At 45.3% G+C, this 24,036-nt stretch overlaps 1 protein-coding gene across 1 annotated transcript in view; it reads right to left on the bottom strand.

The window, feature by feature from the left end:
- Positions 1–16,081, bottom strand: part of LOC147640001 (bifunctional 3-dehydroquinate dehydratase/shikimate dehydrogenase, chloroplastic-like) — a 35,294-nt gene extending 19,213 nt beyond the window's left edge. The window contains exons 1-3 of the mRNA XM_086776161.1: positions 15,675–16,081; positions 1,478–1,583; positions 1,168–1,386 (exon numbers count right to left, since the gene is read on the bottom strand). Coding sequence (XP_086632287.1) covers positions 1,168–1,386; positions 1,478–1,583; positions 15,675–15,880 — 531 coding nt within the window. The 5' untranslated portion in view covers positions 15,881–16,081. The remainder of the gene's footprint in view (positions 1–1,167; positions 1,387–1,477; positions 1,584–15,674) is intronic.
- Between the last annotated feature and the right edge of the window lie 7,955 nt (positions 16,082–24,036).

The raw sequence follows: 24,036 nt of genomic DNA, 5'->3' as shown, positions 1-24,036 counted from the left end.
ATATAAGTGACGGTTATGTGATGAGTGAATTGTTGTACTGTATTGTCATGTGACAACATGGTATGTGCCTAGACCATGGGTGCAATCCACTCCCAATTGTCCATCCTTGATGCAGACACTCCATTGATGGCCCACTTGGAGAGCCACCATCCAACCATCAATCACATCTGCAGTGCGGGTGACAACAATGACTCTATAACACACTGGCTTCAAATTTTTCAAGGCTGTTTTAGGTCTCTGAAACAAAGCAGGTGCTGGACCTGGGATACCCAAGGCGGTGGCCTGCAGACTACAAGCTGACACATCTCAGTCATCTCATTACGCAGGTCACGCACCTACTGTCTCAATGGTACCAGACTCATGGGTGAACCTTGATCCAATTCAAAGAGGAGGAGCAGTGATTCCCCTTGGTTCAAAGCTGTAAAGGTTGCTGACAAAGGTCAATGCCATGATGATGCCCACAACTCCTCCAAAAAGACTGGTTTGCTGCCCAAAAAAGGCTCATAATAACACTATCAAAGCCTCTGCATACACTCCCAAGAGCAGGCCATTGAGGTGCGACTCTAAAGACCTCCAAAATATTGCACAAGAAGCAGAGAGTTAAGCCCACAACTGCAGCGCAAGTAGAGCTTTCCAAAGGCCCAGATTTGGAACCCCTCAGATGCACTGCTGAAGTACATACCTGGTGAGCACACAAGGCACGGCTCTCAAAACCTCCAAAGACCACTGGCAATAGCAGTCAGAACAGCTTACACAAAGCTTGCCACACCAGCGCAGACCACCCAGAATAGCGCAGCCCTGATCACACCAAAAGCCCAGCCAACTTGCCACATTACAGCACCCCAAAAACACTTGCTTGCATGTCCTTGACAAACATCTATGACTGGACCATTGATTTCTAAGAGAGCAGCTATGGAAACTCATGTCAATATCCATGCCAGTCGACAAAACCAATGGTTTGCTGCCCTCATGTCAGGAAAAAAACCACCTGCACACATCTTGGATTTTGCCACTGATACCAAATAGATTATAAAAGAAAAACAGACTTTATTGCGAAAGGTCAAGCCCACAAATAATTATTCCAGAACTCACATGCCACTGAAAACAAAGATATCATAGTATGAGCTTCAATCACTATGACATATACAAGACCTACTGTGGACTTACTTGGCACCTGGAAAGGATCTGTAAGACAGTTGCCACATCGGTAATCTTGCACGCAGTCGTCACAAACTTTATGACATCCGCCCCACTGGATTGAATTCTTGCAACCAGCGAGCCAAGCTCTTCAGCTGAAGGGGTTGCTTGGAAGTTGTGGTTAGACACTATAATCTTGCAAAGACTTGACTTGTTACCTTGCAGGCTTGCCAAGAAGTCTGAAGCAACCTACAGACATATACATGTTCAAAAGAGGGTTATAATAAATATAACCATCTACACTTCTTGGTTGAAATCAGTCAAATGATGTATATTAAACCTTCAGCTCGACATCTATGAAGTCGGCTCCAAGGTTGATTGCTAAACGAAGAGCATCCAAACGAGGAGCTTCGTCTCCCACATACTCGCCTCCTTCCCAAATTGGCCTGCAATAAATGTGCACCAAACACAATAAGGGCAGGTGTAGCATGCATACTATGCCAAAGCTAATTAATGAAGATTAATGCTAATCGCATGTGCAATGATGACATAGAGAAGTAGAGAGAAGAACACGAGAGAGACTCTTTACCTAACCTACTCCCAATGTATACTATTGAATTTACAATGATTAGCAAAGATCCAAACCACATGTGAGCCCTGAATGATGCGCGTAAACTAATGCCATGCATGAATTGCCCTCCTCTGTGCGTTGATTGAGAAATGCTGATATGGAGGTGTACTATGCTGATCCAGATCTTGTGGTTGCATGCCCTTAGTCTTGGCTCGTCTTGGCTCTGCATCCCCTATCTCTAAATGAATGAAGAATGAACCTAGGCCTCCTTTATATAGGGATTTTGATGGCAGGTCCTATACATTCTGGCCAGCCCTTTCAGGTCATAAAACCATCAAAGGTCAGCTACAAATAATGTTCATATTATGCCCAAAATATGTTCCGACCATTCGTGCATGACTCGCGCACCTATTAGGCTGCCAAAATGGCTCCTATTCGCCAATAATCTTCCTCTAACTTTGCCTCTAAGGTGGCCCCCCCCCGACATACACTATATTCGCCTCTTGCATGCCTTGTGCCTTTGCGTTTTGGCTTGCTGCAGTCCCTCACATACGAGGTGATCTTCCCTCTTGTGCTCAAGATTTGTACCAACATCTGATCTTGTTTGGTTGATATAGACAGCAGGTATCCACCTGCGTTTTTCTCCATTTCTCCCTCTCTCTCATGCCAGAGTGACGCGGGGATATGCAATGAGCTTACTTGAGCGGCAATGCTTCCAGGCACATTTCCAAGAGCCCAGGACGAAGGGCTGGCTTTTTGACACCCTCGTCACACCAGCCTTGATGTATGGAGCAGCTTTCTGGGGGCCAGATTTATCCGATGAGGATTGGCAACGAGTTGAGAGGCCCCAAGTCATGATGTTCTCCCGTATAATCCGCATCAGTCCCACACCAGATTATCCAGGCAGAGTTTGCTGCAGCCCCGATGGTAGTGGAGGCACTCTTCCAAACAGTCACATACCTCCATCACATAGTCGGCTATACCAAAAAAAGCTACTAGTTTGGACAAATGGTAAAATGCCAAAAAACTAAGCTATAAAACAGTTGAAAAGTATAGGAAAATTCCCTAATTACATCAAATATATATCTAGATAAAAGGTGACATAAAATGAAGTAAAATGTGCTCAAGATGACATGTCGAAGACTGGCCCACGAAACAGGAAAAGTCTACTTGGGCGGCCAAATGGTGACGAGTCCAATACACTCCCATCTCCTAGGTTCCCCCCACCCCTCCATGAGCTCTATTACAGAGGTGGCCCTTCATGTCCCTTCCACCCTCCCACTGGTTATGCCTCCCTTGATGCTCCCTTCCCCTCGCAAATACAGCATGTGCCTTAGCTGCCCCCGTGCACTGCCCGTTGGTTCTACCCCTTGCATAACACATTTTGCCTCAGCCTATTCTCAACCCTCGTGTAGTTACTTTTCATACCTTACTCCTCTTCCATGCCATCTGTAACATGCGGAAGCTTACAAACGAGGATTATAGTTTGATAAATACTTTCAGCCCTTGGTTCTTGACGATGAGTAGCACTATATAGAGAAGATAAGAGTGCAGAGAGAGAGGAGAGGCAAATACAAATACCCTCTGAAGGGCCCTCACTACGTATGGCGTGTTTCCTTTATTGAATAAGTAGAATGACAGATTGCTGGCTGTAAATAGACAGGAGTGAATTGACTTGGACAGCTTCCCTTGGCTGAGATAACCTTCAGCCTGAAGTTAGTCCCTTGATCCACACTCTTTCCACCTTGCTTGGCCCCTTCTTCGCGTGTCTTTAGCCCTTGCACTTCAGCACTCTTAGAGATATGAGATGGTTCTTGGGGCTGGAGACCTCTTATATAGATAATGGGATCCTATATGCTAGTTGGCATGTTGATATGCCATCGGCCCATTGAAGAGGACAAACCCCAGCTGGTCAGCCAGATTTACTCATGCCGGCATGTTTACATATGCCCACTACGTGTTTCATTGCAACTGAATAAAACGAAACGTTTCATTGCAATGAAATGCGTTTCTTTCATGCCAACTTGGAAAAACCTATGAATTCAGCGTTTTATATCCAGAGCACGATTTTCGAATAAACATCTACAAGTGCCTGTGAAATAGATTGAAGGAGCTCCTGCCTTGCACAAATCAACCCCTACCAGCTCCTCCCGCACTTCCCAGGTTCCGTGCCCACCATCTCTCAAGTTGGTTGTGCCGATTTGTGCTTTTTTCTTCGATTTTGCAAAAAACACAGATTTTGAAATTTGGGGGTTTTCATGTCAGGGTGCCAATCTAGCCCTGAGATGCCTCGCACTAAGGATGCCATGTGGGCCCATGTCACTCCTGTATCTAAATATGGTGGTTTAGGCACACAAAAGTGGAAATGCAATTTTGTGGGGTTTGCTCAAGAGGGTCCATAATCCATGTTAAGGCCCATTTCATAGGTTTAACCGGGGAAGGCATTGGTGCATGCAAACTTGTGCCTGCAAACATCAAAGCCGAGCTACAAGAATGGAAAAAGACAACAACTGGCAAGACACGATTGTGGGCCTATGCCTGAGGATACTGGGGCTAGTGAGGATACAGGTGATGCATCAAAGAGAACACAATTGGGTTCAAAGGAAGATGCATAGAGCCAAGTAGGATTCGGGGGTGCTGGTAGTTCCACTCCCACAGCAGCACAAACCCCTTTGCCCGCAGCACCCAGAGCCTCTCTAAAGAGAGCACGCATTCAAGCAAGCATGCAAAAGCAAGCAATTAAATATGCAACAGGGGAACTCACTAGGCTTTTCATCCAATGCACTTTGTCTTTTCACAACGATGGAAAAAGACCATGCATTGGATGTGAGTGGGAGGGACCCTCCTATGAGACCTTGCGCACTAAAGAGCTCAAAAGAGGGCAACAAGCACTGGAGGTGGAGATGGAGCCATTAAAAGCCACTTGGAGTAAGTATGGTTGCACATTGTTATGTGATGGGTGGTCAAATATACGTAAGAGGAATGTGTACAATATGTTGGTGTCCTCTTGCAAGGGCACTATGTTTTTGCGTGCCATTGATGCATCTGTGCTTGGGACAGTGGTGACAGGAGAGTTTATATGGTCACGCCTATGCGCGGCCATCATGGAGATAGGCCCACACTAATCAATGATGATTATACTTAGTACTTACAAAGTTTCTGTATTTTAATGGCAGAAACGCCTCGCCATTTGAGTCCTCTCATAAGATTACAATTTGGGTCTTGCTGAGAGGAATTGGAGCACATGGGCCCTCTTTCATACAAAGAAGAGGAACGCGTTGTCTACTACTAAGTTGGAGCGATTGGTGTATTGCCATTGCAATCTCCGTCTAATTGAGCAATCGGGCAATCCGATAGAGCTTGGCCAAGTCAATGTCGATAAAATCAACATTGAGAAGATGAAAGATGTCCCAGAGATTCCTTAGGAGGAGCGCGACATATATGCCATGTTGTATCATGGCACACGAGCATCTACAGCATCATTATCGGGAGGTGCTAGTACCAATGCAGCAGCTGAGACGAGTGCGGCAGTTGAGACTGCTTTGTCCTCTTCTGAGAGTGATGTTGAGTCTGCCGAGGAGGCTACTGATGAGGACATCGAGGATGTTAAGGAGTGAGTGCCCAGACTCCAGATTGAGGACTCTAGTCTTTGGAGCTATCAAGCTTCTCTAGTTTATTGTTTGTCATGCATGATTGCATCTATCAGCATGCTTTACTTTGTGTATTTCAAACTTCAGTTTTCTTTTTTTGTATCAGGTCAAGATTCAGACTTTTTGTGATTACTTTGAGTGCCATTATTGATGATGGAATCCAAATCTTGATTCTTGATGTTGCTAGTTTATTTATGCCAATTGGTCAATTGGGTGCCCAGTGCCTACTATAACTAGGTCACCCAGATTGCTTAGTTTTAGCTTGTAAACAAGTTTTAATGTGTAAATGATGCATGCTTAATATTGTTTTGCAGGGAAGACAACATATTTTTTACATATTATAAACTTGTATATAAATTTTGGGGCCTGTACGCCCCCCCCCCCCCCCCCCCTCTTTTTGTATGAAACGTTTTTGAAACTTCTAGGAAATGGAAGGCCTTAGTTGGCCAGCCTTGAAGAGGCCCTAATTGGCCAAGCGTTTCATGAAAGCTTAATGCCCCATGGCTGATTTAGCTAGTTACCATTTAGTATGGGTTCACACACACCAACCTAATGAGTTCTATCAACTGGTACACGCGCATCCGGCTAGAAGCCTAACAAAGGCCCGGTACAACCTCTGCATCATTCCAGAGGGTTACAGACGTGCAGGACATGCGAACTGACTTCATGTGCGGAACATGCTCGCTAACTCGTCCTAGACAAGGGCTCACAAAGGGCCAATTACCACTCTAAGACTTACACCTGCTATACAGATATGGCCACATGGCCATCCAAGTGCAAGATGCACGTGACATCCCCTTCTACTGAACTCGACGGAAGCTGCATTACTCAGTCTACGATCGGGAACTCCTCGTAGTTATACAGGCCTTGAAACATTGGAAACATTTTCTTTATGGCCATGACTTTGAGGTTCGCACTAACCATCAGGCATTACGCTCGATTCAGACAATGCCAAGTGCACAGTGGAGTGACCGACAGCACCGTTGGAGCCAGATATTCCAGCAATTTGGTGGTATGAGTGAGTACCTTCTAGGAAAGGCCAATCCAGTGACTAATGCTTCGAGCAAGAAGGGACAAGTGACTTTGATTCAGACCACTAGACTCGACCTTGTTGGTACGAGACTAGACGACGTGAAGCACACGTACGCGGATTCCGAGAAATTCGGTACACACTGGGAACAGGCATTGGATACCACAGGACCATGACACTTTTTGATACGTGATGGTTGGCTTTTCTACGAAAACCGACTATGTGTCATGAAGTCATTCAGGGCAGCTCTTCTCCATGACGCCCATGACGTCATTACTGGTAGTCATAGGGACATGAATTCGACTTTGGAAATGTTGGAACAGCAATATTATTGGCCAAAGATAAAGCAAGATGTGTTTTCATATGTACAACACTGTGATATTTGTCAAAAGGTGAAAGCTCCTCGTGGGAAGAAGATAGGGTTGTTACAGCCCTTGCCAATTCCTAAGGTACCTTTCCAAGATATTTTGATGGATTTTGTCACGAATCTGCCTCCCAATCCAGGTAAGCGTAATACTCAGTACTTAACTATAGTTGATAGATTTAGCAAATTTGTTATGCTTATTCCATGCAGGGCCAATGTGACCGCCGAAGATGTTGCCCATTTGTTCATTCGGCATTGATACCCGATTGGCGGGATCCCTAGGACCATAGTGTCAGACCGAGATGCCAAGTTTACCAGTCATTTTTGGAGGGCATTGTTTGATAACTTTCGTACTAAATTGAATTTTTCTAGTGCATTTCACCCACAGACAAACGGCCAGACAAAAATCTACAACCAGTTGGCCTTTGATGTGCTGAAGTGTTATGTCCACGATCAGCAAGGTAAGTGGGAATCATATTTGTCTTTAGTTCAAGTTGTTTTGAATGATTCTTTTTCTTCAGCTATTGGCAGGACTCCATATAAGGCAACATTTGGAAGACCATTCCAGTCGCTATTGACCAGAACCTCGTCTTCAGTACCTAAAGCGAACAGATTGACGGAGTCTTATCAGAAAATTTTGGAGTCAGTAAAAAAAAGGTTAGCTAAAGCGCAAGAGGCCTATACTCGACAGGCCAACAAAGACCAAAGAGATATGAAGTTTTCGGAAGGTGATTGGGTGTATCTTCAGATTATGGAAGCAAAGGTTGAAACAGGTGGGCAAGCGATGCCCAAAGTTGTCATTCAGGAGCTTCGGACCTTTTCCCATCCAAAGAAAGATAAATGAGGTCTCCGAGTTGGACTATGCACGATGTGTTCCATGTAAGTTGGTTAAAACCATATGCAGGTCCTATCCCTTCTGAAGTAAAAGACAAGGCAAAACCAGATATCATTGATGAAGCTGAAGTTATGGTTCCAGAACATATCCTTTTGCACCGCTTCAAGCATGGCGCACCGAAGGCAAAGACAGTTCCTCACAAAGTTTCAGGACCGAGGGACCCACGAAACGGTATGGCTTGACAAAGAGTTTTTCGACGACTATCCAGCGTTATTGACGGATTATTTGGAGGCTATGCAGCTTCCGTCAAGTTAAGCAGAAGGGGATGTCACGTGCATCTGTACAGAAGGTGCAGGACCTAGGGTTGAAAACTGGTCCCGTCAGAGCCAGTCCGGGACGAGTCAGCCACGGTTCCACTCCAATCGTCCGAGGTGAGGTGTGCATTGTTCTGCACATGCGTCCAAGGTTAGGTGTGCATTGTCCTGCACATGAAACAGTGCCAGTCCACGCTGTGAGTCTCCCTCTGGAATGATGTCAGGTGCTCTGTGTGTTTGGTCGGCGACTAGATGCCAGACATCTATGTAGGCATGTTGGGTTTTGCATGTAGAGATGGGGCCAGTCCATACGGTTACCCTGTCAGAATATGCAGCGGAAATGATAACCAAACTTGGGTAGACAAGAGCAAGTGGACTGCAGAAAATAAACAGCACAAGAAACACAGAGAGATAGGTGTGTAAACTCTTCTCTATACACAAGATCCCGAGAAAACTGAATGAATAAGTGGTGGGGGCAAGGGGCCTATATATATGCCTCTGGGAGAGCAGTCGGCCAGCATAAAAAGTGCCCACGACTGCATAAATGCAGTCGGCCAGCAGAAGAATGTCCACGACTGATCTGTGTCCAGGGCCAACAGCCCTGAAGCCCACGCATCACCTGTGCGCAGTCGGCCAGCCACAGGACTGCTGTTGGGACAGTCGGCCAGCTCTGGAGTGCTCCTACCACCCTCTGGCAACCCTCCCCACCACTAGAAAAAAATGGAAAAAAATAGGAAAAAATACGGGGAGTGTGGAAAAATGATAAAACACCTTATACAGGGCAGGCACACCCACAACAGAGGCCCTGGTGTATAAATATAGACAGGAGATGATTTCTAACACCCCCTCTCAGCTCCTGGCTGTGAAACCAACCCAAGGGGGCTAGAGTGCCGCCTGAGTGTAGCCTCAGGTAGAGACTTCGTGAAGAGGTCCGTCGCATTGTCCTCCTTCGAACAATAAAGTAGCAAGATGTCACCAGCCAAGATCTTCTCACGTACAAAGTGATACTGTATCTCTATATGCTTGGTCCGGGCATGGAAAACCGGGTTCCGAGCAATAGCTACACAACTCTGGTTATCACACTGGATGGCTGTGGGCTCCCTCTGTGGAAACCCAATCTCGCCTAGCAGCCTCCGCAACCATACAACCTCACAAGCAGCACCACAAGCAGCCCGATACTCTGCCTCTGTCGAAGAAAGGGCAATAGTTGGCTGCCTCTTGCTGCTCCAAGAAACTGTTCCTGAGCCGAGGGTAAAACTGTATCCTGAAGTAGATCTCCTCGTGTCTGGATCTCCTCCCCAATCTGAGTCACTCCAACCTTGGAGCCTGACTCCATTCCCTCCTGTGTAAAAGAGTCCCAGATCCTTCGTACTCTGCAGATACCGCAAGATCCGCAATCCTGCGTCCCAATGAGACTTCAATGGCGTCTGCATAAAAGAGCTCAACAGCCCCACGGAGAAGCTCAAGTCCAATCTGGTGTTCAGCAACCAGATCAATGAACCAACCAACTTCCGGTACTGCGAGGCATCAACTGGCTCACAAGGATCTGTAACGGTTAACTTTGTGTTCGGGTCCATCGGCGAAGTAATAGGCTTGCAGTTCTCCATCCCAAAGGCCTCAAGCAACTCATGAACATACCGCTGCTGAGAGACGAAAAACCCCCTCTGGGTCTGCCAGATCTCCAATCCTAAGAAGAAGTGGAGTAAGCCTAAATCGGTCATCTCAAACTCCTTTGACAAGGCAGCCTTCGTCACTCCAATGTGCTCCACATGACCGCCGGTGAGAATGAGATCATCCACATAAAGGATGATAAGCGTGACCATGCCGCGTTTCCGAAAGAGATACAGGTTCGGATCTGCAACCGATTTCTGAAATCCAGTCCGAATAAAGAAGGAATCAATCTTCTGATTCCAAGCCCTAGGAGCCTGCTTAAGACCATACAAGGCCTTACGTAACCTGTAAACCATCCCTTCCGATCCTGGAATAATAAAGCCTGAAGGCTGCTCAACATACACCTCCTCCTGTAGGTCACCATTAAGGAACGCAGATTTTACATCCATTTGATACACAGGCCACCTCTGAGAAGAAGCAAGGGCAAGAACGGTCCGAATCGTGGACATCCGCGCTGTCGGTGCAAAGGTATCCTCGTAGTCGATGCCTGGCCGCTGAGCATAACCTTTAGCCACAAGTCTGGCTTTGTGTTTGTCCACCAACCCATCAGACACATATTTGGTCTTAAAGACCCATTTGACACCAATGACAGACCGCTTCGAAAGCCTCGGTACCAACTCCCAAGTGTTGTTCTTCTCGATGGCATCAAGTTCCACCTGCATGGCTTTCCTCCACGTATCCTGTGAAAGGGCTTCCTTTACGGAAGTGGGCTCTTTATCCCGCATGATACGAGACATCAAAGCATAGTTCACCTGAAGAAGCTCCGCCGTGTTGCTTTTATCTCGGACTCGATGTGATCTTCGAGGGCCGTCCTCTGTGGTCCACTCGGAGGGTAGCTCCATGACACCTGACTCCCGAAGAGTGTCCAACAACCACCTAGGTACTCCAACAGATCGTGGAGCCTCCTGTGGTCGCGCGGGCTCTACTCCAGCTGCGGGCTCAACCTCCTATGATGACTAAGGTGGATCAACTGAAATGATAGACTGGGAATCATCATCAGACTCCTCTGGATCTCCAAGAAGTGGCGGCTCCTCGACAGTGAATGCTGGAACATGCTCGTCAAAGACCACATCCCGGCTGACAACAATCTCATTCCTATCTGGATCATACAACCTATATCCCTTGGAAAGAGAGTTATACCCCACAAATACCAGCTTGCGGGACTTGGAGTCAAGCTTCCCCCTCTGCTTCTTCGGAATATGTACATACGCATCACTCCCAAAGACACGGAAGTGCGAGGCATCGGGTTTCCTGCCAAAGTATGCCTCAAATGGAGTCATATGGGGTACTGAAGTCGTTGGAGAGCGGTTGATGGTATGGACAGCTATTGCCACAGCCTCACCCCAAAGTGGACGAGGAAGATCACGATGCTCCAGCATGGTCCTCGCCATCTCTACCACAGTCCTGTTCTTGCGTTCAACAACTCCATTCTCCGAAGGCAATCCAGTATTCGCCAGTTCCCTCTTGATGCCATGATCTGCACAAAATCTGAAAAATACAGTCGAGGAGAATTCACCTCCATTATCAGCCCTGAAAGTCTTAACCTGATATCCAGACTCTTTCTCCACCATCACGTGCCAATCCTTGAACCGAGCAAAAGCCTGGTCCTTCTCGGAAAGAAAGTAGACCCACGTGAATCTGGTACAATCATCAACAAGCAGCATAAAGTAGAGAGATCCTCCCAAAGATGGTATCTACTGAGGTCCACACAAGTCAGTGTGAATCAACTCCAATGGTTTCGAAGCCTGCCTGGAAGCCTGCTTCGGAAAGGATTCCCTGTGCTGCTTACCACGTATGCAAGAACTGCAACGTCCTTGCCTACTACCAACATCTGGCAAGCCAACCACCATCTGGTCCCGGAAGGCGCGCCTCAAAGCATCCACATTTAAGTGGCCAAAACGAAAGTGCCACAAATCTCCGACCTGAGAACCTGTCAATGAGGAGAGTGCAGAGAGCTTGTAGATGCCATTCTCCACACCGCCTTCCCAAACAACTTGGCCAGTCTCACGGTCCCTTAGAGCAACTGAATGCTCCTCAAGTTCCACCAGAAAGCCAGTCTTGCATACCTCATGCACTGACAGAAGATGAAAACCGAGAGTAAGGACATAAAGAACACGGGAAGCATGCTTGCCCCCCTTGCCGTCGGGAATAATCTCCATCCGGCCCTCACTATGTATCGGAATAGTGGAGTTATCGCCAATAAAGATGCGACCTGACTGCCGTTTCAAATCCAGAAAGAAGTCACGGGATGGAGTCATGTGCCTGGAAGCACCACTGTCGAGAATCCATTCTCGGGTATCCTTCGCGGTGAAGCCAACTGCGTCCTCGCTCGAAGATGATAAAGCATCGGAGTCCACCATCTCTAAGTGCACAAATGCCGGAGTCTTTGCAGCTGAGGCTGAGGAATCAGCACTCTTCCCTGTCCGCTTAGGGCACTTCCTCCAGTAGTGGCCTTTCTCGCCACAATCATTACAAGATCTTTCGGCCTTCAGCTTCTCTCGTTCTGAATCAGGCTTCTTCTCAGAAGACTTCTCCGGTGAAGCCTTCCCTTTGCCCTTGTTGTTATTCCGGCCTTTCGACCGTTGGCCAGTTAAGACCTCCGAACCTCCGCTGTGAGGAGGGTTTGTGAAACGTTCCTCCTGGTCCAAGACCATTGGCACAAGCTCCTCCCAGGTTATGGTGCTGAGCCTGCCACTCGTAATCAACGAGGAATAGAAAGCAGAATACTGACCAGGCAAGTGGGACAGCAAAGTGATGGCCATGTCTTCAGATGATATCTCTTTCCCAGCTTGTAGGACTTCCTGCTGAAGAGCCTGCAGCTTGTTAATGTGTTCCCGCATCATCGAGGACTTTGCAGGGTTCATAACCCGCATCTGCACTTCCAAGGAGATCCGTTTCATGGGTGATACCCTGTTATACAAAGAAGCCAAGTGCTCCCATATGCCTCTCGCCAGCGTCATGTGCTTCACATGATTGATCACTTGTGGTGTGCAGTTGAGAAAAAATAAATGACCGGACCCTGGCGTTGACACGATCCCACATGTGTGCCTGTGCCTCGCGGTCCTTCCTCGTCGACAGTAACTCCCCTTCCTCTGCTTCCGGCCGTGGAACTCCAATGATGATAAAATCAGCAAGGTCATATGACTCCAGCACTGACTCCATCATGACCTTCCAGATGCCGTAATTGGACCCGTCCAACTGACGATCCACTGGGAACGTGGGGAGAGTCAAAATCTTCACGTGCTTCTCAGCCATCTCTAGTAAATCTGCCATCGCGGAGAGTAACTTGAAAGGGTGGGTGGGTGGGGAAAAAAAAAATCTGTAAACCTGCAAGTGGCTGTCCAGCACCTTAGCCCGCCTTCCTCTTGCACCTTCTCTTCCCATTCAGCCCAAAACAGTCCACCAATCAGCAGCCTAACGCTCCCCCTCTTGCTCAGAAAAACTCCCAAGATCTATCTCGGGCCTAGGGCTCTGATACCATGTCAGAATATGCAGCGGAAATGATAACCAAACTTGGGTAGACAAGAGCAAGTGGACTGCAAAAAATAAACAGCACAAGAAACACAGAGAGATAGGTGTGTAAACTCTTCTCTATACACAAGATCCCGAGAAAACAAAATGAATAAGTGGTGGGGGCAAGGGGCCTATATATATGCCCCTGGGAGAGCAGTCGACCAGCATAAAAAGTGCCCACGACTGCATAAATGCAGTCGGCCAGCAGAAGAATGTCCACGACTGGTCTGTGTCCAGTCGGCCAGCAGCCCTGAAGCCCACGCATCACCTGTGTGATGTCGGCCAGCCACAGGACTGCTGTTGGGACAGTCGGCCAGCTCTGGAGTGCTCCTGCCACCCTCTGGCAACCCTCCCCACCACTAGAAAAGATGGGAAAAAATAGGGAAAAATACGAGGAGTGTGGAAAAATGATAAAACACCTTATACAGGGCGGGCACACCCACAACAGAGGCCCTGGTGTATAAATATAGACAGGAGATGACTTCTAACATACCCCAAGACCATTAATGTGGGCATGGAGGAGGTGTAGACCCACCCCCAAGGGGCCAGGAGGGCCCCGGCTGTGCCCACCAGACATGTGATAGGCTGGAAGGGGCTGTCGGCCAGCCCTAGAGCCTTGGGACAGCCAGCCGACTGAGCAACAATGCCTAGAATGGCTGTCGGCCAAGTGTGGGACAGCCCACACAGGCTGCCAGTACCCTTGCGCAGGGCTGTCCAGCAGTTTGGGTAATGTTCTTGGTTCATGCGCAAGATGGCCAGCCCATTGAATGGTGTGAAACCATTTATTTACACTTTTTCCAAGACCTAGTCATGAGGCTCTTTAGTAGCTGGCCAACTGGATACATTATGGGGTATAAATACCCACTTCTTGTTTTCATTCATTCATCTCATAATTCACAAAAGTGCTAGAGCTAACTCAAGGGCCAGGACAGCCAAGGAGAAGCTAACGCAAAGGGTGAAGAATTGAAGGTCAAGGGCAAAGGATCCTCCTCAGCCAAGAAGGTTCAGGTTTAGTCTTTTATTTTCAGATTTGCATCATTCTAATAAAAGCAAATACACCATTCATGGTGGGGGCCCTACAAAGGGTATTCGGGACCCGATACTGTGTCCTCTTCTCCCTCTCTCTCTCTCTCTCTCTATTTTTCTGCACATCTACATTCAGTTTTGTGCGTTATTTTCGTCGCGACAAGTGTGCTGATTTCTAAGCATTGAAGTTACCAATCTCTTCTTCTGAGGCTTCCGCACGTTACAGTGTCGCTCACTATGTCACAAAGCAACCCATACAATCTGAACAAGTGCTCAACAAACTGTTGAGCCACATCAGTCGCTCTCACGGTTGGACTCCGAGGTAAAACCCTCGCCATCTTTGTCAGTCTATCAACCACCACCGTACTTTCCCACTTCCCAAAAGGGATCTCTAGAGCTCTAAGATGCTGGGCCTTATTCACCTGGCATTGATGACACTTCACCACATAGTCTGATGGTCTATGCCTAGACCAGACTCCCCCCTTGCCGAAGGTCCCTTAGGACAGGCTCTGATGGTATGGGACGCCAGGCTCAAGGGAGATTCTTGATGGAATCTCCGGTTGGGAAGTGAGTTTGCCTGCACCCTTCTATATGTCCTGACCTTGTGTGTTTAGCTTGTGTATCAAGTGGTCCTATGGGGGTTTTACAGTCCATGCCAAGATGCCCCCACCCCTCCATGAGCTTTGTTGTAAAGGTGGCCCTTCACCACACCATTTGGCGCATGGTTTAGGCAGGGGCAAGGAGTGGCATTGATGTAAAAGGACTGAAAAAGAAGGAAGGGGGTGAGGATGAGACAATTAAAGATTGTATACTATTATTAGAACCCTAATCAAGCAAGCACAACAACAGGCACCATTTGAGCAGCCAACGTGATGGAAAGCAACAAGAAACATTCGCAAGCATGGGCCTTGAATTAAGCCTCAATAGCTGAGTTCTGTGGCTATCCATGTTTGGTCAGTACCCATACTTGTCCAGGTGACCTATCAATGGGGCAAGTTGCTAGTGGCTGGACTGTAAGGCAAGCGACGGACTTATAGCCAAGTGGTTGGTGGTCTCACCTCGGACGGGGAGTCCTGGCTTCGAGCCTCCCCAAGGTTATACCCGAAGGCACCGAACCGTCTACAGATGGGTGGGTCTCTACGTGCCTACCGCCTATGGGTGGGGACTCTCTACGCGCCTACGGGCAGGGAAAAAAACTTCTCTGAGGGATCGATCTCTCACCAGAAAAGGCAGTCCTGCCCCCCTTCTTCTCAACTAGCGAACACAAACAAAGAGCATCAGCACCAGTGGGACATAGCCTAGCCTTAATTGTGACAGACAATAGACAATATGCTTCAAGGCATGTGTGGGACATAGCCTAGCCTTAATTGTGACAGAGTATAGACAATATGCTTTCAAGGCACGTGTGATGTCTTCTCTCTTTGTGGACAAAGATCTACTGTTTCCTGTATTAACAATTCTTAAGCCCCCAAAAAAAAAAGACGCGTTTATTCGATATATGTGCGTATGTAGGATGTATGTATGATGTCTGGTCCTAGCATAGATCACCGCAATATATGATACCTGTACGTGACGATAGCAGGCAGGGGCCTTCCTGTGAGAAGCAAGGGGAGGTCGGTGGGAGGGTTGAAGCCGGCGATATGGTCTACACGAAGCTCAACGATATCCGCCCCCTGGGAGTGAGCAAGCCGCATTTGGTCCACCATCTCGGGCACGCTTTTGGCCACGAGGGCGGCGCAGAGGAGGCACCCATTCTCACCAACCACCATCGCGCGCGCGCGCGCGTGTGTGTGTGTGTTTTTCTTCGGGGAGATGAAGGCTGCAATTAGGCTTGCAGAGCACACCACAAGCTGCGGGATGCTTACTACGCGTGCCTTTGTCTAAACCCTGTGTCGGAACGCTACTTTGCTTTGGTTGCGTGAATGTTGTGCTCGTTCCTCTCGTGTTTGTGTGTGTGTTTGTGTGTGTGTGTTCCTCGTGTGTGTGTGTGTGTGTTTTCAACCAATCAAAATATAGCTAATTCAATACTAAAAAATAAAGCAAATACTGGACTATAACAAAAATGTTTCTTGAAATGTGTGTGTGTGTGTGTGTGTGTGTTTTTGTGGTAGTGGGGGTGAGGGGAGGGGTAAGCTGTGCAAAGCTCAAGATCATTAACGTAGTGTTTTTAGATTATCACATTACACGAAGGATATGCAGTGATCCTTCCAGATTGTGTAGCTCGTAGGTTGTGCTCGTTCCTCTCGTGTGTGTGTGTGTGTTCCTCGTGTGTGTGTGTGTTTGTGGTAGTGGGGGTGAGGGGAGGGGTAAGTTGTGCAAAAGCTCAGGATCATTGACGTAGTGTTTTTAGATTATCACATTACACGAAGGATATGCAGTGATCCTTCTAGATTGTGTAGCTCGTAGGTTGCCCCCAACCAAAAAAAATGTAAGATTTAAGTAATCACTATTGTCTAATCTATTCGACAAAGCTAGACAAGAGGACAAAAGGAGAATGGACAATGCTTTTTAGACACCACATTTTCACCCAACCGATGACTTCTTTTGGATTTGCAACCAAGGATATTCCAATGTGACCTTTCAAATTCTAAAAGTTGCTAATCAATTATATGAGACCTAGCTCTTCGATGGCATGCTTTGATGGTAAATTGTGGTTCATATATGCATGAGAAAAAAATGTCAACCATTTTTGAACACAATGTTCTCACCATGTTCTAACCTAGCACACACTTGAGTTATACTTTGCTACATTACCAGTTTTACCACCTACCTATTCTAACCAAAGGTTCTCAAATCATAATGGCTTAATTTGTTTCTCTTCATTTCTTTTATGAGATAGTGATTAAACCTCTCTCTCTCTCTCTCTCTCTCTCTCTCTCTCTCTCTCTCTCTCTCTCTCTCTCTCTCTCTCTCTCACACACACACACACACACACACATCCACATACTTATCCATGAAATCAGCAAGCAAGTCAATAGTCATGCTCTAATCTTTAAAAGTCCTTCCAGGAGATTAGTGGGAAACATTTTTTAAGAGAGATGTAGCTTTTTATGAAAGTTTACTCTTTGGGATGCGTATGTCCCTTTAAATTTAGGAGTATATCATAAAATACTTAAAGGTATTGTGAATACATTCTTTTTCTTTTCTTGTTCTTCTCTTTTTGGGGAAGGGGAGCACATGTTTGGGATATTGTTGCTATGTTTTTAAATTTTCAATGCTAAATTACCATAGCATCATGAAGGATCTGATCCTTCTTATGTACCTCATAGTTTACAATAATTACTACTATTCTATCTATTTGTAGAATGCCTTTCTTTGGTACAACCCCATGTAAGAGAAGAAATGGAGAAGAAGACCCAATGATTACTTTTGGGGATTTCAAAAGAAATTACATACCTTTTACTAGAGTTGTTTAAAGTTATTTTGGTGGTCATTTTATTGTAGGCTCTCTTATTCTAGGCATGTGCATTTGTGTACATTTTATTGTAGGCTCTCTTAGGCATGTGCATTTGTGTACATTGGGGAGAGGCTTTCTTAAGTTTAATACATAGTTCCTCACCTCTAGGGTTGAAGCAATCCCACCTATGTACCAAGATAAAGAGAGACACACGTGTATTCTTAGTTGTCTCTTTTTTTTATAGAGAGGGCTTTCACAAACCTTGTCACCTCATAAGGGTGTGTGTTGACATGGACCTATGGCAAGCTTTAACCTTTCCAATCCACATGCATCCATGAAATTAGCAAGAAATTCGACATTCATGCTCTAGTAATTAAAGCTCCTTGTAAGAAGTTGGTGGGAATCACTTAGAAAGATGTAGCATTTTATGAAAATTGAATCTATGTGTGTGTGTAAAACCCTTCTAGAGTTAAGAGTTAGAAATGGTTTATATCTAGTCATAGCCCACCTAGGTTTGATAGCATGGCAGCTCCTGTTAGCTGTGACCACACATGGCACATCTACATATGAGGATATCTCCTCATATGTAGATGGTTTCTCCTTTTAATAGATTTACTTCTCTAAAAAAAAAAAGTTTTATATCATAAAATACTTTAAGGTATTCTACATACATAAGCATGCATTTATATATTAGAATTTATGGTGATGGCCAATGTGTGTTTGAGGGGGAGCATGTTAGTATACACTCAATGCCCGCCTCTCAGCATGTACCTCACTTTGATATATAATGTACATTTGTTAGGCCCCCATTATAAGGAGTAGCCATGGTGTATATGTCTTTAGTGGGAACCCCAGCTTAGATGACGATGGGATCATTATTATGACCATTAATGATGGTTAGGAGATGGTCAAGGGTACAAGCATTAGCTGGGGGCGACGGTATGAGGAATATTTCCTAGAATATTCCCTCGAATACCAGGTCCATCATTAGTGGGTAGTGGTCGGTGGGCCGCGTTCTTGATACGTGGTCAGTGGGGGCGACGGTATGAGGAATATTTCTTAGAATATTCTCTCGAATACCAGGTCCATCATTAGTGGGTAGTGGTCGGTGGGCCGCGTTCTTGATACGTGGTCAGTGGGCCGCGTTCTTGATACGTGGGCGGTGATCGTGTTTATGCAGTGTAACCGCCCTCGTTGTATATGCGTCTACCACACTGCCTATAGTACTATATATGGACATGGTTGCCATGAGCTAAGGCATCCAATGCTTGTGAGTATCCACCCCCTTTTACACTTCGTACATCCTCCATGTAGAGTCTATCTAGATCACCATCTAATCTCTACTTGAGAGATAGCACCACACTTGTACCTCTTTGGTATAATCAAAATTTTTGAATTCTCTCCATTATATATCTATTGCATTATCTATTGTGCTTTGTCTTGCTCTCTCTTTCCGTTGTATCATATTCTTATATGGTATCAGATCTTAGGTACTCTTAGTAAGAATAATGCATAAAGTTTAGTCTTTCTTTGCAAACTACACTCTCTAAAAATTTAAAATCAATGCCATTCTAAACTCTTATGAGCTCCTAGAAACTGTTTTGGAAATGGATGCAGAACCACCCCAGTGGGAAGTCCTAGAAACTCTTATGAGCTCCTAGAAACTGTTTTTGGAAATGGATGCAGAACCAGTGGGAAGTCTCGACCCCAACAACCATGCAAACATGCTTCCGCCAAATGCTACACTTCTTCGGGCATGGAGAAGGCGTAATGCTGACACACTTTGTGTCATTGTCACCAATGTAAGTGATTTTGTTCTCACTCTGATTCAACATACTACCAAGGATGTGGAGGCTAGGATCATACTGAGAAATTAGTATGAGACTCGGAATCAGGCTAGGATTCAGAACCTAGAGAATCAAGAGAATCAACTTGCTGCTGAAAAGTTTGCTGAAGGAGAAGCTACTGAAGCATTTATCTCGTGGATCAAAAAAACTGCGAGATCAAAAAATGGTTGCTGTAGGGTGGATCAAAAATCTACGAGATCAAATGGTTGTTGTAGGGATTACACACATTAGTGAGGAGTTGACCCAGAGGCGCATCCAAATTCTTCTATAGAAGTATGATGGCTTGGCTACATCATTAAACACTCAGGTTAAAGTTCCACCTTTATCATTTGAAGAATTTAGTGCTATGTTACTTGAGGAGAATATGCGGCTAAAGACCCGCAATGGTGGTGATGTTGCATTTTTTGCCAATGCTAAAGGCAAAGGCATGACATCTTCTTATGAGAAGAAGAAGAAGCCAAAGAAGAAGAAGTTTCAAAGGAGCTGCTATTACTCTGACAAGAAGGGTCACGCTACTGTCAAAGACTGTAGAAAGAATCAGACTGACGAGAAGAATGGCACCTTGAAGTCTTCATGGAAGGGAAATGAGTCAGTCAACAATATTGAGACCAAGCTTGAACTTTGGCTCACCACATTGAAGAGGTATGTTCATCTGCTCATGCTCCAATTGTTGATGATTCATGGATTTTGGATAGTGGAGCATCCCGACACATGACCAGTAAGAAGGGTTGGTATATAATTCCTATAAGCCTCTTCAAGAACCCATTAGTGTTGTTGTTGGGAATAATGCTAAATTTCCAACCAAAGGTTTTGGAACCATATCTTTTGTGGCAACTATAAGTGAGGAGAAGAAGCTATCAGATGTGCTCTATGTACCCCAAATAAAGAGAAATTTACTATCAGTTGCTACGAATGATAGATTGTAGGCTTGAAGTATGCTTCAAGAAAACTGAAGTAGAAATTCTAGACGATGTTGGCAAGGTAGTCAACAAAGGAGTAAGGCGCAACAATCTCTACGAGCTAAGTGCCCTTGTAGTGTCTATAGATAAGGACACAAGCAAGCTTTGGCACGAGCGATTTGGTCATGTTGGATTTGCAGTGCTAAGGGAGATGCAAAAAAAGGATATGGTAGCTAATTTGCTTGCATTTTCAGAATTTTAGGAACCATGTGAAGCTTGTATGATGGGCAAGCAACAACGCAAGGCATTTTCACAGGAACACAGCAATCAGGCAAAGACTCCTCTAGAGCTGGTACATGCTGATCTTTGTGGTAAAATGTCTACTACTACATTAGGGGGATCTTCTTACTTTATGCCGTTAGTCAACAATTATAGTAGGAAGATGTGGGTTTATTTCCTTTGGGATAAGGCTCAAGATTTTGGCAAGCTTAAAACAGTGACATAAGCTTGTGGAAAATGAGACAGGAAAGAAGGTGAGGAAGTTTCATACAGATCAAGGAGGAGAATTCCTTTCAACAAAATTTGATAGTTACTGCAAGGAGAATGGCATCAAGCACCAACTCACCATTGCTCCCACACCTAAGCAAAATGGTGTTATAAAAATCCGCAAAGAAATAGTCCACCATGAGCCCAACCCACCAATCAAATTTCCTCTCAAGGAGGAAGAGTTTTCAGAGGATGAAGACTCTCACACACATCACAAAAGCCTGCTGTTGCACCATAAGGAAACCCACTTCCAAAGTGGGCATAACAACTCTTTGATGAGCGTAATCCAATACTTGAGAAGCTAGAATCTTCAGCAGATGGACCACGCAGATCAACACGAAGAATAGAGGAGCAAAGAAGAGAATTTGATCTCATTGTCAATATGGCCTTGATGTGGCTGAGATAATGGGAACAATGAAGGAGCTAGCCACCTTGGATGAAGCCTTAGAAAATCCAAAGTGGAAAGCCACAATGCAGTCTGAGTATGACAGCATCATAAAGAACAACACCTGGGAGCTAGTTGACCGATCACCAAACAAAAAGGTAATTGGTACCAAATGGGGTTGGAAAGCTAAGTATACGACTGATGGCTCACTTGAAAAATACAAAGCTAGGTTGGTTGCATAGGGATTTGCACAGGTAGAGGGTTTTGACCTTGATGAAACCTTTGCTCCCACAGCTCGTATGACAACTATCAAGGTGGTACTTGCCTTGGTTGCTCACAAAAAGTGGCCAGTCTTTCACATGGATTTGCACAGGTAGAGGGTTTTGACCTTGATGAAACCTTTGCTCCCACAGCTCGTATGACAACTATCAAGGTGGTACTTGCCTTGGTTGCTCACAAAAAGTGGCCAATCTTTCACATGGATGTCAAATCAACATTTCTGAATGGCCATCTCAAGGAGGAGGTATATGTAGCTCAGCCACCAAGTTTTGAGATACCCGGATCAGAAAACAAAGTTTGCAGGAGGTTGAAGAAGGCATTGTACAAGCTAAAACAGGCCCCAAGGGCATGGTATCACAGGATAGACCAATTTTTCAAAAAGATTGGGTTTATAAGAAGTGCTTTTGATGCTAACTTGTATGTTCTAAAAAGGCATGGCAAGATTGTTTTGGTTGTCTTGTATGTAGATGACTTAAACATTTCAGGTGATAATGAAGAGATGATCCAATAAACAAAGGATATGCTGAGCCATGAGTTTGAGATGACAAACTTGGGTCTTATACATTTCTGTTTAGGGATTGAGGTGTGGCAAGAGTCAAGTAAAATCTTCATTTCATAGCAAAAGTATGCTTGGGAGATTCTCAAAGCATTTGGGGTGCCAAACTGCAAGCTTGTATCTACACCAATGGAAGTGAACGTGAAGCTTTTTGCAGGGGATTCTTCATCACTTGTTGACATCAGGAAGTAGAGGAAGTTGGTGAGGAGTTTGATTTTTTTCACTAACACTAGACCTGATATCAGCTTCACAATTTGTGTGTTGAGCAGGTTTTCTAAGAAGCCACGAGAGAGTCATTGGAATGGAGGGATGAGGGTACTTAGGTACATTAGAGGTACTAGTATGGCATCACTTACAGCATGGGTGACACTTTGATAGGTTATTATGACTCAGATTGGGCAGGAGATTGTGATTCTAGGAAATTAGTTTCTGGATATTGTTTAGTCGCTTAGTTCTAGTGCTTTCTTGTGGACCAACAAAAAGCAACCTACAATGGCACTTTCTTCCCACAGAGGTTGAGTATAAGGCAGCTTGCTTTGCTGCAGGTGAGGTAGTATGGCTAAGGAGAATCTTGGTTGACATGGGAGTTTAGATCAAGGAGGCTAAGGAGAATCTTGGTTGACATGGGAGTTTAGATCAAGGAGGCTAAAGTCTTGCAGTGCGACAATCAGAGTTGCATGGCTATCTCCAAGAACCCTGTGTTTCATACTCGCACGAAGCACATTGGGATTCAGTATCATTATATGCGGGAGCTGATGAGGATGAGATAGTGGAGCTAGAGTATTTCTCTACAGAGCAAAACTGCGCCAACATCTTCATTAGGGCTCTTGGGAAGGACCAACTCACTTAGCATCTTCATCAACTTGGCGTTGGGCCAAAATCCTAGTTCATCTTCGACGAGTGGACATTGAGGGGGGTGTTAGTATACACTTAATGCCCACCTCAGCATGTATCTCACTTTGATGTATAATGCAGATTTGTTAGGCCCCCATTATGAGGAATAGCCATGGTGCATGTCTTTAGTGGGAACCCTGGCTTAGATGTCGATGGGGTCATTATTGTGACCAGTGATGATGGTTAGGAGATGGTCAGGGATACGAGCGTTAGCTGGGGGTGACAATATGAGGAATATTCCCTATAATATTTCCTCGGACACCAAGTCCATCATTAGTGGGCGGTGGGCCGCGTTCTTGATATGCGGGTGGTGCCGTGTCTATGCAGTGTAACCGCCCTCGATATATATGCGCCTACCACACCGCCTACACTACTATATATGGATATGGTTGCCATGAGCTAAGGCATCCAATGCTTGTGAGTATCCACCCTCTACACTTCGTACATCCTCCATCCAGAGTCTGTCTAGATTGCCATCTAAGCTCTACTTGAGAGTGCACGAGTGAATAGCACCATCACTTGTACCTCTTTGGTATAATCATAATATTTGAATTCTCTTTATTGTGTATCTATTGCATTGTCTATTGTGATTTGTCTTGCTATCTCTTTATGATGTGCCATATTCTTATAGAGCATTGTCCTTAAATTAGCTATATGTGTTGCAAGGTTCATTTGACAAAGGGTGATTTATAAAAGATGGTTGTAAAAGGGGAAAAGGTGATGTAGAGTCTTTATGGCTCACATGTAAAGTGCTAGCCACATATTTTATGCTAGTCACATAGGTGATGCAGAGTCACATATTTTATGCTAGTCACATAGGTGATGTAGAGTCACATATTTTATGCTAGTCACATAGGTGATGTAGAGTCTTTATCTAGGTCACATGTTAAGTTCTAGTCATTGTTTTGTGCTAGTCACATAGGTTGTGTCTTGATGAACAAAGCATGTGTGTATTGAATGCTCTTAAGCTACAAATCGTTTTGATTGGAACTTGCTTTGCAAGAGATCTCATAAATAGATTAATCTATCAATAGATACATGGAATTTGAATCATGCTATCTTATTGATCTCCTTTATGATCAAGTGTTAATTACTCTCATTATTGAATCATGTTTACATATA

Source organism: Cibotium barometz, chromosome 3, assembly GCF_041138505.1.
Source record: "Cibotium barometz isolate CiBa-2024 chromosome 3, ASM4113850v1, whole genome shotgun sequence".
Classification (NCBI taxonomy): Eukaryota; Viridiplantae; Streptophyta; class Polypodiopsida; order Cyatheales; family Cibotiaceae; genus Cibotium; species Cibotium barometz.
The sequence above is the reverse complement of the archived record's forward strand: the minus strand, read 5'-3'. Positions and strand labels throughout refer to the sequence as shown.